This window comes from Eurypyga helias, unplaced genomic scaffold (genome assembly GCF_000690775.1).
Source record: "Eurypyga helias isolate BGI_N326 unplaced genomic scaffold, ASM69077v1 scaffold38697, whole genome shotgun sequence".
Lineage (NCBI taxonomy): Eukaryota > Metazoa > Chordata > Aves > Eurypygiformes > Eurypygidae > Eurypyga > Eurypyga helias.
The window spans coordinates 2,726-19,157 of record NW_010264441.1 but is presented as its reverse complement, the minus strand read 5'-3'; the positions used below and the strand labels follow the sequence as shown (position 1 = coordinate 19,157).

Below are 16,432 nucleotides of genomic sequence, written 5' to 3'. Positions count from 1 at the left end.
TTTCTTATATTTTATCCCAACAATTGCACTGCATAACTCCATCAGATCCAGGCAGGAAATTATAAAGTCCTTTTCCACATTTTCAAAACTTGCTTTCCAAAGCTTGTTTTAAAAAAGTTTAACTGTGACATACTACTCCATTTCTTACAGGACATCGTGAAAGTTAGTCGTACCTTTAGGCTCTTCTCAGGAGAGAATATTCCTTGTGAAAACCAATTTTGCCCTTGACATCCTCACTGTGCTCAGATGTTTTGAAAGCCGTAATTGCAGGGGTCATGTGCACCTTGTTATCTGCTCAGAAATGTGCAGATCTTTTTCCCTGTTTCTTCTTTTCCGGGATTTTGCTTTCTGTCTCTCATGCATTTTACTTGCTCTGATAGCAAACAGATTTTCTGGGTTTTGGGGTTTCTTTTGGGTGGTGGTTTTTGTGTGTGTGTTGGTGGTTTTTTTGTTGTTGTTTTTGTTGGTTTTTTTAATGGCCAGCTTGTGCCAGTCTATCATTTTAACTTGTTTATCCTGCATTTTGGGATACAATCCAACTATCCTACTCAAGACTGACAACTTAAGCTTTTAAAGAAAACACTAATGTACTCAGAGGTGGGTGAGCCTCATTTACATCCTGTTTCAAAACACCTCATGAAGCCAGCTGAATTCAAATCTGGCAGTACGTGTTTCTTATCTGCTGCCTCTGGAGCTCATCTACTATAGTTTAGCACATGGATAATGAATATTCATCCCTCTTGCCCTGTACACTGAATTTTATGATTTGGCAGGAATTTATGAATGCTGTGTTTATTGATGAAAAAAATTCTTCCTCAGTATTTAAAATGCATTTTCACTCCTTCAGAATCTGGCTACCAAAAGGTAGTATAAGGGGAAAAACTCAGATGGATGGTCTTCAATGACACTGAATATTAAAAGAGTAGCAAAGTTTGAATCTGTAAGTCATATGGCTTCATTTCAACTGACTGAATACAATCTGAAATCCCAGGAAATACAAAATGGTGACTTAAAACCTTTATTTTTGACGAATCTGTTTTCCACTGAGTTCCTTAAATACCCTGATTCTAATCTCCAAAACTGAAGTCATGACCCAAACTTAAACTATAAACAGTTTAAGCAGCTGCCTGGATGCTCTGATAACCAGTTTGTTTTCATCACTAACTGTCAGGGCTGGAAAACTGTCTCCTCTCCAGTGTGTGCTATTGTTAAAAGCACAAGGATAGAATTCACACACTCTTTGCAAAACCTATTCTCACAGGCAGGGAGGAGATAGGAGGGAAGGTCAAAGAATGTAATTACGCAAAAAGACCTGGCAAATTAACTGCTCATCTAGAGGGAACTAAGCAAACGTTGAAGGAGCACTTCATTTACAAGTACGAGATAGCTCAATGTCCTTGCTGTTTAATCAAATATTTTACAAACTGGAAATTCCAATCAGTAAAAGTACAGCAGAGTGTGAAAGCAGAAGCACAACTGCTTAACAATTTTTTATATTGGCAGCATTCAAAGTAGATGGATCAATTCTGCAGTCCCTCAAGTGTGGCTTAAAGGGAAGGCAAATTTCCCATCCAAGCTTCTCTAATTTGGTTTTAACTTCCTGCTTCCTCGAATCACAACAGATTGAGTAGGTTCAGAAGTGACTTGGCACATTTCTAGGTCTGTCCTGTGCTTATAACAGGACTGTGCTGGACATAGTCCTTAAGGCTTGAACTCCCGTTTTCTGCTGCAATGTTTTGCTCTGCAGACATTTACAGGGAGGTGGAAAAGGATACTGAGCAAACGAGGTAATAGCCTTTTTTTAGTTGCTTTTCTGCCCGTGCTGAGTGCCTAGGGCAATAAGCACTGCCAGATCGACATTTTGGTGAGGAGTTCCTTCAGTACACTCAGAAAAAGTCTAAGCGATCAGGAAAAAGGAATAGGCAGTTTTATTTGTCACTTGAATATTGCTATTCGTATGACAAATTTAAAATCAGTATTTTTCTTCAAGGGATAGGGTTAAATAACATACGTTTTCACCAAACAAAATAAAATAATGTATAAAGGGGAGGATGAAGAGATTGTACTTGAAGAAGCAGCTTTGAAATATATGAAAATTACTTGGCTTCATGGCACTCATTCAAAGACTGTTTTAGTCAACAGAAGTAGTCTGTTACTGAAGTAAACTTGTTATCAATAGTAATTAACCAGTTTCCACTGAATTTGGAATATGACACAAATGTGGTATGATCAGTTGGAATGAGTGCTTTTTAAGCTTGCAGAAAATAACACAAACCTGTCATTCTGCAGTGCAGGCTATTTAGAGTTCCAGCAATTGTGATGCTCTGACTAGTTTGCATTACTAGTGTTGCATTACTCATACATTCATATATTTTAATTACTCTATAAATGAACCTCTTATGTAATTATTGCAGTTGACCAGTGGGTTGGGCAAAGTGACTTCTAGAGGTTTCGTCCAACACAAATTATTCTGTACTTCTGTTGCTTGTAGACAGCCACTTGCATGCTTATTGTTTTTCACGTGTTCACTGACAAAAGTCCTAACAAACCTGCTTTTTCTAGCTCAACAACAACCATAGAACTCTTCAAAGAGACTATCCCTGCGCTATGTGTGTGTGTCAGTTACAGAACTGTGCCACTTTGACTTCACTATGCTGTCCTGTATCGTATTTTTAATATATTCTATCTCAACACTACCATTAAGCACTGCCTCTTGTGATAGGTTTCTGGGTCTTTTGGCATTGTGAGTGTGCAGTAGAGGCTTTGGTTGTTGACTGCAGGGCCATCTATGGCCAACACCCAAGACAGCATGGTTAGAAGGCAAATGAGTAACAGGTGTCTTTAGAAAAAGAGATACCTCTCTCTTAAGGGAGTGCAAGGACACTCTTCTCCTAGGAATGGAATCTGTTGTATTGGGATCTGGTTTATCAGGACTACAGCAGGTGAACCAACAGCTTCTTGCAACTCCTTCCCCCCCCCCACTCTCTTCCCCCAGACACACAAGATTCCAGAAACTCTTTTATGGAAACTTTTTTTTTTTGGAAATTTAGAGACAGAGTATCTTTAACGAAAACATGTTACTGAAAAGTGTTCTGCTTGCTTCAAAGGTCATGTTTCCACTAGAACGCAAAGTTTAATTTAAGGCTAATAGTACAGTTTATTCCTGCCTTTGTTAGAATTTACTGTCATTAAGATTATTTGTATTGTTTATTCTGAAATTATTTTCTTAGAAGGCTAAATGTAGATACTAATTTACTGGTTTTATCACTATGTAAATAATTAGGTACTTCAGACAATAAAACACAGTGAACTGACCATACCTGATCTGCTGCCATAAGAAACCACTGAAATATAAAACATTTCTATAAATTGCAGATAGAAGTTATCTGACATTTTCATTAAGCAGCTTTCTTATGAAACCAAAATAAGAACCAGCCTTCCAAGGATCATTAAAAAGAAATAATGTGCCCTTCAAAACATTAAGAAATGAGAAAAACTCACCTTCATAATAATAGTAGTAGTAATGATGTGGGAATAGTGGAGCTGTCTTCAACTCTCTGCACTCTGATAAAAGGTATAGCACAGAGAATTACTGTAGGAAAGCTAACTGCTCTCTTTAAAGATACTCCAATTATTTTACATACAATAGAAGCAGGTATTTAAAAAATAATACGCATTTACTGCATATGCATTATTAGACGGACCAAAGGCACAAACAGCTCGATGGGGGAGAGGAGGGAAGAGTCCAGACCAGCTGTTTAGCCCTTGGCTGGGAGAAAGGCTGGATTTCATAAACTTGTTGAACCAGTCCTGAGGCGAAGGGCACCACTGGGAGGACGTGTGAGTTTGGGTCAAGAAAACAGCAGATTCACAAGTGGAGCACCATCCATGACTGACAGCTTTGTGTAATAGTATGGGGACTTGAACACCTGAGCTCTGTATAGTGAGTTTTGAGCTCCCCTGGACCAGTAAAGTAAAACATGGAAGCGTGGGCCTCAGGGTATAAATCAGTTCTTAACGCACACAAGAAAGGCTTTCAGCTTTTGATATGAACTGATACAATTTCTGGTCTTGTCATACCCCAGAACAACAACGAAGGTGTGGATGATATAAATCAGAAAGATCTCAGAGACAATTCACAGAAAATCAAGAACTCACAAAAGAAAAAAGCTGTACATACTAATCAGGTATGGGTTTCTGTGTGTGGTTTTTTTTTTTCTTTTTTTCTTTTGAACAACCTTATGTAAATTCATAAACCTCAAATTCAATGTCAGTAATTGGCTGTAATAATACACTCAAGACAGATATTTTAACAGAACTTGGATTTGATTTAAAAGTCAAAAACTGACAGGGGAGCGAGATCTATTCTGAGAAATACATTAAGAGAAAAAAAAAAACCCAAACCCACAGAAAACTGTCAGGACATATAGGATTCAAAAAAATGTCTTCTAATGTCATAATGGCTTCATGCAAGATACAAAAGAGGCATCAGAAATGGTGATCAGAAGGAATGCTATGGATGAGGAGTTGATAGAGAAGGATTTTCTCTGTCAAATGGTGTGGATGGCTTGGGAAAGTTCACAGCCACGGTCTAACCACTGGGTTTGTCTGATACGATCACAGTGTTGGTGGCAGACAGGACAGCTGGCATGCACTCAGTATAGACAGGAAGGTCTTGAGACTGCTTCAGCCACCTGCCAGCAGAGATCTGTTTTTTCGCACCTTGCTTACCAAGCATGCGCTCCTCTCACAGCCTTGTCACCTGCTCTGTTTTTCAGGAGGATGAACACACCAATATTGAGAGTGATCTCCGTGAAAACAAACGTGACACAGTAGATGATGAGCAACCACGCTTGAAAGGGTAATGTCTTTTGTATGAGTAAGTTTTCCACTGGCCTAAGCAATAAGCTGCCAGTGTTTCTGCTTCTGGATTGACAGCTCTAAATTTCACTGGCATAACCCTATGCTACACAGACCTTTGTATTGCCTAGCAATTTGTGTAATACAGAAACATACTGTATTTAAAATAGTTATATCTTTCGACTGACCTGTGTGATGTGGCACTATGCTTCTCAAGCCTTGCAAATTAAAGGAGCAATAGTTTCTTTTTGCACATTAACTACTTTTCCAATATTTCTGTAAAAGCCTCTTGTAAATAGAGGTCTTAAACAGGGATCTTTTTCAGGAAGTTAAAGATTCACTATTGTCCTTCAGTTTGAATAGCTATTTACCCAGGTGAAAATGACTAGGATAGCTGTAAAAAAAGCCATTTTGATGGAGCAGAATTTTTGCACTTTGTTAGCACTGGTGCCAAGTGGTCACACTACAAGAAGTACACATCTACATTTTACTTGAGAATTAGTTTTTTTGGGTGAAAACTACAAACCCTGTATATGACATTAAAAAAATTAAGATACGATACTTAAAATCATATTTTAATATCTTAATATTTTTCTGTTACATTGAATCTTCATAAAAGCCTGCATATAAATCCTACTGTATTTTTTCCACTGATTTCTATGACTGCATTCTGTTATACAGCACACCATTTCAGCTTTGAAAGTGTCTTTCTATCAGTACGTTCTACCAACTCACTGTATATCTCAAATAAGGGTTTGTGTCACTCAAACTGGACTACTTGGAAAGATCTCATGCCTATATAAATGTTACGCATGTATACAGAAGTAGTTGTGAAGATTTTAATTATCCTTTTGAGTTGTACATACAGAACTTAAACACTTCTTAATATGACCAGGTTTACCAATGCCGTCATATTAAAAAAACTGCTTCGAAAATCTAGCGGGTGTGTTTAAAAGTCAGGTAAATGTTCTCTCGTTTCTCCTCTCTGTTCTTTGGAGATATGTCATTGTTTTAGCAGTATATAAAATGAAACACTTCATTGCTTGAAACATTTAGGGTCCTGTCTAACAAAAACAAAAGCTGAGATTTGATAGATATTCTATCTATTTTATATCTGGAAGTTTGATAAGACTCTCCTGTGGCAGGTATCCAGCTTTAGCCCGTAGTGAGCTAATTGCACTGGCAAGTCTTGTCACGCAAATGGCTGTGCAAGGTTAGCAGGGTCTCTCCCCTCTCAAACCTGGGTCCACAGGAGTCACTCGCTAAGAGACCTCTCTGCACAGAGATAGGTTGAGTTGGGGCACAGATGAAGCCTGCGTGGTTTTTATTAATTCTTATTTATTTGTACTCCTATGGAGAGCTGAGGGATAAATAAGGTTTAATTCACAAGCCTTTCTGTTCCCGAAGTCCCCTTGTTCTTCCATCAGCAGCAGGTACCAGGACCTCCGGTAGTGAAAGCTCCTCATAGGCTGGAATCTGAAGAGCACTTTGCTCTATTCTGATTACATTCAGGCTACGGCTTGTTCTGTGCTTTCCAGTTTTTCTCTTGGTTTTGTACTTTGCCTAGGTTTTATTTTTATGTTGAGTACCTCACAAGGGCAATGGTATCTCTACCAAATTATTTTTTTTTAAATTAGCTCCTAAAAGCAGGCACTAATGTGATCTAATGTATTCCTTGCATCTACTCAAAAGGGACATTCACAAAGCATGCCTTAATTTGGAATGCGTCATCAATTTCCTTCAACAGATAGTCTGAATACCCTGTAGTCTGAGACACAATCCCTTTGAAAGATCAGGCTGTGGATAACAAGGATTCTCTACATGTGCAGCGTGTTAACATTCGCTTGTAGGGTATGTGCAGACTATAAGAAGGATTTCTGAGTTGCAAAAATGCAAGCACAAATACTTTGGCATATACAGGTATTTCACATTGAGGTTCTCCTTTAAATATGCTTAAGTGATACCATCTTTTTCAATATCTTTGGTTAAGTAAGAGCCATCAGCAACGTGTTGAACCTTAAGCTTATAGGATCAGCTTTTAGAAAACAATATTTCCATAGAAGATTAACCAGATTTCATAAGCAAAACGTTCCTTCTGCCACCTTTCAGAACAGAGCTGCATACAGATGTATATGCCTAAACATTTAGGATATTCTGGTACCAAACTGATAATCACCTACGTTAATAAAATAACAAGGCAGAGGGAGATATAAGAGCAAAGAAGAGATTACAAGGAATTGTAATCACGAAATAACGATTTTAAATCCCATAGGACTCATAAGTAGCAGTAACAGATAGTAGATAATTTTTTTTTTTGATTGATGGATGAACCATGAATTTTATAAAGTAACTTATTAATGCATCTGTCTCTCATTTCTCCTTTTCTTTCTTTTCCTGTTGTATCTAACCTATCTGCTGAGATTGGGTAAATAACCTAATGTTCTATCAAGTAGGGGAAAAAAAAAAAAGGAGCTATGATTTGTGAAGCAACAGGAATTCCCAGAACTAAAACTAAAGTATCCAAAGCAATCAAGATTTCTGAGACACCCTGTTACTCATTGTACCGGTGAGGGAGTATGTTCCTGCTCTGTTGTTGTCAATACTGATGTGAATTAAGTTAATATTTTTTTTTTTTAAGTGCATAAAAGAAGGGCATTCATGCTGAATTTCGTCTTGCATCTGACTCTAGCTGCATCTAGTTTCCAAACAAGCAGTCTGTACAATTACCATCTCTAAGTAAAATGTTGCCTTTATAGACAGTAGGATTTGAGGCACTACTTTAGAGACACAACCATGTCTGTGTTTTCTTCTTCAGCTTGCATAATACAAGGGTTTTTAGCTACAGCTTTTGTAACTGAAATACTTCCACGTCACCAGCACACTTAATACTGGAAATCTGTGTTGGATTAGCTCCCTTAACTGCTATTTCCCTATATTTCAGCCCCCTTCATGAAATCCCTCAGTGTTACAATTAGTGAGATGAGAAACTAATGAAAAAGTGAAGTATGTAATAATTGGAAGAACATATACTAGAATAAGGCATTCAAACTCAATAAATCCTTTTGGCTTCCGTGGACAGATGAGTCTTAGATGGAAAGTTAATGTAACTGACAACCGAATTTTCAAATAATGGAACCATAGAATCATTTAGACTAGAAAAGACCTTTAAGATCAAGTCCACCACTAAACCATGTCCCAGTTGGTGATGGTCACTCAACCACTTCCCTGGGCAGCCCATTTCCAATGCCTGACAACTGTTTTGGTGAAGAAATTTTTCCTAATATCCAGCTTATAAACCTTTCCTTGGCAAAACATGGGGCTGTTTCCACGTCTCCTGTTACCTGGGACAAGGGACTGACATCCACCTCTCTGCAATCTCATTTCAGGAGATTACCCAGAATATCAAGAAACAGCTGAGGACCGTAATAAAGTTTTAGATGAATATTGGTTAATTTGCAAAAACAAATGCAGCCTTAGGCCTTCACAACTACAGCAACACAACTGCTCCTCACAGGAATGCTGGTCTGACTGTATTAACAGTCTTTGTGGGTCTAGTAATGGACACTACCTCTTTAACCACCAGTTTGCACTAACCCTGTTAACAGACTTCCTCACAGGAGAGGTATACTTCAGAGGCTAGCAGAACTGGCTTGCTACCTTCTGCTCATTGGATAGCGGATGGACTGGCCTGTTAAGATATCTGCCAGATTTTCTTGGTTACTTGTCCAATATCAATGCAACGAAGTCCACTGCAAAAGCTTTGAATCGTAGAACCATAGAATGGCTTGGGTTGGAAGGGACCTTAAAGACCATCTAGTTCCAACCCCCCTGCCATGGGCAGGGACACCTTCCACTAGACCAGGTTGCTCAAAGCCTCATCCAGCCTGGCCTTTGCAGACATCGCCATGATTTTCTTTGGTACTTTGGGATCCAAATTTATGCCTTACTAAGTGCAGCATACTCCAGTGAGGAAATTAGGATGAAATTATCCTGATCTTCCAGTATAACTGACTCTTTTTATCTACGGCTTAATTTTCTGTTCTGTTTGTTTTTTGCATTTTTCTAGGCATTTAGAAAAGAAATATGATAAAGCCTGTGACTTTTGCAAGAAGCATAAAACCAGAATTCACTATGTGGCCTATGGAATTTTAATAACAGGTACAGTACATTACACCCAGGGTTGCTGAAGTCTTGTTTATTTACTTATATGAGATTATAGTCTGTGCCTGTTTTCTGTCTGACACAAAAAAACTCTTGACTGTCTTTAAGAATTTATTTGAAAGGAAGTAAAAGTAAATTTAGTCCCAGAGAAAGCTCCAGGTTGCAAAACCTCTACACTTTCCCAAACATAACAGAAGCATAGATCTGGCTACACTGCTTGTCCAGCGTGTTTCAGCTCTGACTAGCAGTTGTATTTAGGACAAAATGTAATCCAGTCTTTCTGTCTACTCTATTACCACCACCACCCCCAAGAAACCTGTTAGAAAGAAAGTTTACCCATGTCACTCAAAATTCACAGCAAATGTTTGCAGAAGAAACGTGTTTCATGTCAGCATGCACTGGAAAGTCATTCCATTTCTTGTCCCCTTCCTAATTATCCAGTAGGTTGGTTTGTTTCCTTCCACCTCACCAAGTTTCTCTTTGAGAGTCTTCTACCTGAACACTGAGAACACATAGATCTAAAATGTGTGTGTGATAGGCAGCAGCGTACCGTAAAGTGGTTATGGAAGGGCTGCTTGCACTCTGAATATCCTGCCCTCCTAGCATCAGCTCGTCTTGCTTTGTCATAGCAGAGACATATCCTGGCTCAAAAAAGCAACTAACTTCTTAGGATATGTCAGGGTTGCATACATTAATTCTGTAAAAACAACTTGTCTTACAAAAAACAGTAGTTCTTTCTTATTTGCCATAGACAAAATCAGACTATTAGTTAAAAGAACTGAATGTTTTATTGGCCAACATGTATTAGCAATGAACCTGCCAAATGACAAATCATTTCACAGCTGCTTTTCAAAACAAACTAGTTCTAAGCTTCCCAATTACTTGACGGGGCCATCAAATCAGGCAATTGACAGATGTTTCCAAGTGTTTTTGACTAGTTTTATTGGAAAAGCTCATCCTCCTGTGAAAGAAGGAACAAGACCCATTGTTCTTAATTCACAGTTTTTACACAGGAAAAAGTGGGTTTGTAAATGTGTTTAATTTTCCCAAGTGTTAAATATGTTTGATAGTAGCTTGGCTTGGCCAAAGCATATAACCTGCTTTGGCAGGATGAAAGCCACCTTTCATATCAAGGAGCATATTGTTTGTAGCAACACTATCTGTGAACGCAAAGTTTTTTAGTATTCAGGCTAAGAGTCAGAAAAACACAAAATATAAACACAGGTCTGACTTAAACCAATTCCTTCACATTTAAGATTTGATTCTGTGTTTTAAAAATATCAAGCTAACTGACATATTCTTGTTTCTGTGACAGCATACTTGGCAGTAGTAATTGCAGCCTGCAGCTTGAATTTCCAGAGAGCCTTGCCCCTCTTTGTCATCACTGTCCTAGCCATCTTCTTCATCTGCTGGGATTTTTTAATAGCTAAGTATGAAAACAGAATTGCTGCATTTTTTGCCCCCGGAGAAAGGTGCCTGGAGAAACAGTGGTTTTGGCTGAAATGGTAAATATGAACTACTTCCTGTTTGTGCTGAAGGACAAAGCATTAGTCAATTTAATCCTCTAGTTTCATTTCACCTTACACCCCCCTAAGCACAGGGACATGGATCAATCACAAAAATTGCAATAAGATCAAAACATAAATACAAAGTATTTCCATCATTTCTGGTTTATAGATGTCAGGCACACTTTTAAGATTGCAATACAGTAGCTAGGTATCAAAAATCTTGACACAAAGTGTAAAAAAAAAAAAAAAAAAAAATCCCTCCAATAAAGATTGTGCAAGTCTGTGGTTGCAAGAGAGTATGTCCACAGAAGTTCAGGTGTGTTGTAGCCTTCTGCATTCATTCTGCAAGCCAGAAAGTGCCTCACTGTCGCTTGTTCAGAGACCTGTGAGATTCATAAAAACCATAGCTCTAACATACACAGACAGCTAAAGACTGAAGTATGTTATCTAGACAATACTTGTTCACACAGCAATTTTTACTTCACTTTTAGGAATCAAAACATGCCAACCACATTTGGTGTCATAATAAGATCGTACAATGTTATTTGGGATGGTAAACATTCACCTGGTAGATAAATGGTTGATACTTAGAACTGGTAGATAGTTGTTCCAAGTCTTCCCCAGCAGCTATCAGGAATATTTCAGTTATTCCTGGGGAAATAAGGAGCCAACAGAGGCACGTAGACTAATGAAAATTCAATTGAAATCTCACTAAAAAGGAAAAGGAAATTGGCCAGCTGCCCTCTATCTCAGCCTTTATTTGAGAGAGCAAGAGCTCTAGGAAGGAGTCATTCTGTGTTCAGGAAAATGTCCCAACTTATTCCTAAGAATTTGAAAAAGTTTTGCCACAGGAGCAGGAATTTCTAAGAGAGATGCAGTCAAGATTTTGGTCCTTCTGCTCGGGAGCCACATTAGAGAGCAGTCACACACAGACACCTCCATTAGACAATCTGACAGTCTGTTTGGGGAAGGAGTAAACAAAACAGGAGAGCCCTGGTGAGCAGATGGAACAAGCCACGGGCAGCAAGTGCTGTATTATCTGGGCTGTAGTCCTTAAATTGTACACATCACAGATCAAATACTTAATTTATAGATTCCTGCAAGAAACAGGAAGTCTCTCAAGTGTAGACAGTTGCAATATTGCATTGCAATATTTTTGATCCAGGTCAAAAAAACAAATTTAAGTATCTAGGCACCACTGAAATCAGTGGAACTTGAACAGCTGTAGACACAAGTAACATCAAAGAACTGGGACTATATTTAGTTTTCCCCTCTGTAAATGGGATGACGTATTTCCTTTGCCTCTCAGGCTTTTGTTGTGATAATTACCTTCAAAATACAAGCTGCACACGGTTCTGTGATAGCGAGGAGCACAGAAACACTGAGCACAGATGTACACATGGTTCTTGTAATTGTTTCTGAGTTAGCTAAAATTGTGGTGATTAAAAGTTACTTTTGTAAACAGACTATAGCTGGTTACAAAGAAGTAAATGGTTTATAACCTGCTTTTCAATACTGTGTGTTTCATAGGCCTAGCAGTTAAACAGCACAACATAATTCATAAAACACAAAATCTGTCTTGTCCAGACCTAAGAAAACATTCAGTAAAGACGACAGGAAAGGAAAAGGGGGATGGAGTGAGAAAGGAGAGTATCTACTCCTGCTTATTTTAATAGAAATAACACCCAGACAAGAGTCACTCATGCTTTATTGGGTTTCCCTCACACTATGACCTTGGGGACATGGTTGGAAGATATTTTTTTCTGGATGTCACCAAAGGTTGTTGTTGGCAGAGTTGCATCAGCAAATTCAGGTTCCTGCTTACCTACAGGTAGGTACACGTTTCAGTTTAATACATTGCTCAGAGAATTCATTCACAGAGAGAGATGTAAATGCTGTGGGGAGGGGAAGAAATATCTGGTCTTCTTCAGGATGTCCTGTCACTTCTGTTTTCCCTAGGGTGTTGTTTGCAGCTCTTATTATAGCTGTAGTCTGCTGGCTCACCTTCGACACAGCAAAACAGGGAACCCGCCAGCTGATCTCCTTTGGTGGTCTTGTGATGTACGTTCTCTTGATGTTTGTATTTTCCAAATATCCAACCAGGGTGAGTGTTGAGTCCATATTGAATCTTTTGGGTGTGGGTTTTGGGTTTGTTTTTTTTTTTTCAGTATCTTAAAAGCTATTCCCCTACCCTAGCACTAACTTCAGTAAGAGTAACAGAAAACCCACGAATGTAAAAATTTACATTTGCCAAAACCCAGTGATGGAAAGTCATTTTGTTCTGACATCTTGGAGCATGTGTAGGGTTGTCCCAGCACCTGTCTCTCACTGTTTTGGGAGGCCACTGCCCATCCTTTGTTCCAGCCCTAATGCAGCTTGGAACATATCAGCTCCTGGAGCATCAGTGCAAGCTGAGGCAGCCCTGCTCCATGCTTTCCACCCACAGGAGTCTCACTGCAGTCCTCAGGACATTGCAGGCACTTATGTGATGAAATTGTCATCACATCAACACAAACCACATGGAACTGGAGACATGCTTCCGTCATGTAGCTCTTAATCTCTCACAAGTTTGTTTCCCACTGCTGAGGCCAAGCTGAGGTCCTCACTTTCACTAAGTCACTCCCATACGCCTTCAATACCATTTATTTTAATTTTCTAGCTGAGATGTCCATTCTACACTGCTGTGATATTATGATGGGCTTACCTCAGCCACCCCAACTCCCACCTCAGCTTTTACCCCTGGGTGCATGCCTAGCACACAGTGTATGCTTTCATCAGTCCTATATTAATCCATTGTCCAGGCCACCATGTTTCACCAACAATTTTTCAACACTTTTTCAGCATCAGTGTTGAGACTTTCTTAATAAAAAATGATCCCCTCAGCAGGGACTAATGGACCTGCCGCTCCCCATGCTGTGCAACTGCTGCTCTCTCCAACTGAGGTGAAAACTCGCGTACTCCAAATGCTTTGTGGTCTCCCACAGGTCCTCATTACACCTAATTGGCTTGTGTTATTCAAATATCATCTGAATAAATTAGAGAGTGCCATCTCAGCTCCTTGCCTTGTAAATAATCAGATTCAGTTTTCGCAAAACAAAGATGTTTTCTGAGGCAGTAAAGAAGAAATCTGCAATGTAGTGAAGAGGAACTGGTTACAGGCAGCCACAGTTTTTCCTACAACTGCCTTTGTCATATGAATCACAATATTTAACTGTGAGTAGTTCGCAGATATCAAAGCTATTTAAAACTGGGGAACAGAAACAGGGTTGAAATTACCCAACCCCACAAAAAAAAAAAAAAAGAGAAAAATCTCCCAGTCCAGATATGTGAAGAATCTGCATGTTCAGTTGCTGCATTTTTTAATGTTTCCATTCCTTTAAAAAAAATTAAAAAATAAAAAATAATAAAGTCTGTGGCCCTCATGTATGTCTATTCCATCTATAAACTATCGCACTGGAAGAACTGTCCCTCCTTTTCCAACTACCTGATTACTTGCAGTCTGTAATGGTGAAACAGGCATGTCCGTATTTACCTAGCCAGGCTTTCAGCAGGTAGCTCAGATCGAGACAGCCACATCAAAGAGCTCTGAAATTAGGAGAGGCAGCTCACCCTCCATGTCCCCTACAATGTGCTTTGGAAGCTGTTCCTATCTTGCATTGTAGTAAGACAATGGCCTTAAATTATTTTAATAAACATTTAAGGTAAATATTTATTTATTTCTATAACAAATGGTTTCTTTATTTTTCTGTCCATCAGGTTGCTTGGAGACCAGTATTTTCAGGAATAGGAATGCAGTTTATTCTTGGGCTCCTTATTCTGAGGACCAAAGTGGGGTTTGATGTGTTTAACTGGTTAGGCATTCAGATCCAGGTAAGCTACTGGGCAAAAAAATTAACTTTTATACCATTTTCTGTCTTGAGACTCTTACATAACAGCCAGGCAGTTCAAGGGTCCGTTTGCCCCTGGATGTTTTCTCCTCTTGAAAAAAAGTGGTTCTCAGAAAGGTAATTGACTACCTGAATTCAATCTTCTCATTTCTTTTTTTGTCCAGTTAATACAAGACCATGTGGGACAGGCTGATGAGTAATGACCAGAGTGACCTTGTTCCTTAATGGCTTTACCATCCTTGGGCTCAAATTATAACTTGTACCCTCCAAACACGAAACTGTTATTGTCCAAGGGCGCTCTTAGACCTGGCCCAACCCCAAAGCACCCTTGCAACAAACCTGATATGCTGAAAAACCTTGGGATTTAGCAAGGTGGAACAACCATTGTCTTCAGAGTAGCCACAGTCCTGGCCCCAGGAGTATTTCATAGTTATCATGACATATAAGAAGCTGAATTCAACTACAGGTGATTAATAGAATCATAGAATGGTTTGGGTTGGAAGGGACCTTAAAGATCGTCTAGTTCCAACCCCCCTGCAATGGGCTGGGACACCTTCCACTAGACCAGGTTGCTCAAACCCTCGTCCAGCCTGGCCTTGAACACTTCCAGGGATGGGGCATCCACAGCTTCTCTGGGCAACCTGTTCCAGTGCCTCACCACCCTCTTGGTGAACTTCTTCCTGATATCTAATCTAAACCTCCCCACTTTCTATTTAAACCCGTTACCCCTTGTCCTGTCACTACAGGCCCTTGTAAGAAGTCCCCTCCCATCTTCCTTGTAGCCCCTTCCGGTACTGGAAGGCTGCAAGGGAGCTCTCCCCGGAGCCTTCTCTTCTCCAGGCTGAACAAGCCCAACTCTCTCAGCCTGTCCCCATAGCAGAGGTGCTCCAGCCCTCTGAGCATCTTCGTGGCCTCCTCTGGACTCACTCCAACAGGTTAGCCTGGAGAAGAGGAGACTTGGGAGAACCTTACTGGCCCCTACAGCTACCTGAAAGGAAGTTGAGGAGAGGTGGGTGTTCATCACTTATCCCAAGAAATGAGTGATAAGACAAGCAGAAACAGCCTCCAAAAGGGTCATCAAGCATTGGAACGGGCTGCCCAGTGAGGTGGTTGAGTCACTATCCCTAGAGGTACTTAAAAGATGTAGATATGGGGTTTAGGGACATGGTTTAGTGGTGGACTTGGCAATGTTAGGTTAGTGGTTGGACTCAATGATCTTAAAAGATCCATTCCAACTTAAATGATTCCATGATTCTCTTCTATAGGTGGTAAAATCCACAGCTGGAGCAGGCAAACCAGCTCTTTTTGAGCAGCCAGATATCTCCAGAAGGGGGACAGGATCCATCCACAGGTGCCTCTGTAGCCAGTCTGCGGGCACAAAGTTTTTAAAAACTTTAGCCCAGTACTGGAAATTAATAAATAAGAGAGAGCCAATGTGTAGATCAGAGTGTACCCACTGAAGGATATTCAGACTTTTCACTCCAGGGATACTATTCAGACAGCTGTTCTTCACAGTAGATAATTAAGCCCATTTGAAACAAGACAGTGCAGAATGTACTGTCTCTGCGCGGGAGCGAAGGTCTGACGTCTGTCGGGCTGCTGCTCTGTGAGCAGTGGGAGTCATCTGGGTTTTGTCACCAGGTTCTCTCTCCCCTCTCCGACTGAAGTGGGTCTGGTGCCCCCGTTTGTTAGCTCCCTTTGCCTTACAGTCATGCACCACAGTGTCAGAACTTGAAAAATAATACTGTTTTAGTATGGCTTTTGGCCATTGTCTGGTTGGGTACAGCCAGAAAATATGCCCTGTGCCCTTGCTGTTTATCTAGATACCCCAAAGCAGCCCGCACTCAGCAGAGCAGGGCAGAGCAGAGACACTCCCTTCAGCCAGACACAGCCAGTGAATCCTGGACCCATGCAGAGCAGAGCACAAGCTTCCTGAACCTCACTAGACCTCTGCAAGACAACTGTCAAGATTTGCTTATGTATTTGGGCAGAGATCCAGAGCTTATAGGTAACTTT

At 40.0% G+C, this 16,432-nt stretch overlaps 1 protein-coding gene across 1 annotated transcript in view; it reads left to right on the top strand.

Moving 5' to 3' along the window:
* Window positions 1–4,085: 4,085 nt before the first annotated feature.
* The window catches only part of LOC104513143 (solute carrier family 28 member 3-like), a gene marked incomplete at both ends in the record, with an annotated part of 12,441 nt that continues 94 nt past the window's right edge, over window positions 4,086–16,432 (top strand). The window contains 6 exons of the mRNA XM_010156387.1: window positions 4,086–4,187; window positions 4,779–4,861; window positions 8,927–9,018; window positions 10,337–10,526; window positions 12,489–12,633; window positions 14,286–14,399. Of these exons, the coding sequence (XP_010154689.1) occupies window positions 4,086–4,187; window positions 4,779–4,861; window positions 8,927–9,018; window positions 10,337–10,526; window positions 12,489–12,633; window positions 14,286–14,399 (726 nt within the window). The remainder of the gene's footprint in view (window positions 4,188–4,778; window positions 4,862–8,926; window positions 9,019–10,336; window positions 10,527–12,488; window positions 12,634–14,285; window positions 14,400–16,432) is intronic.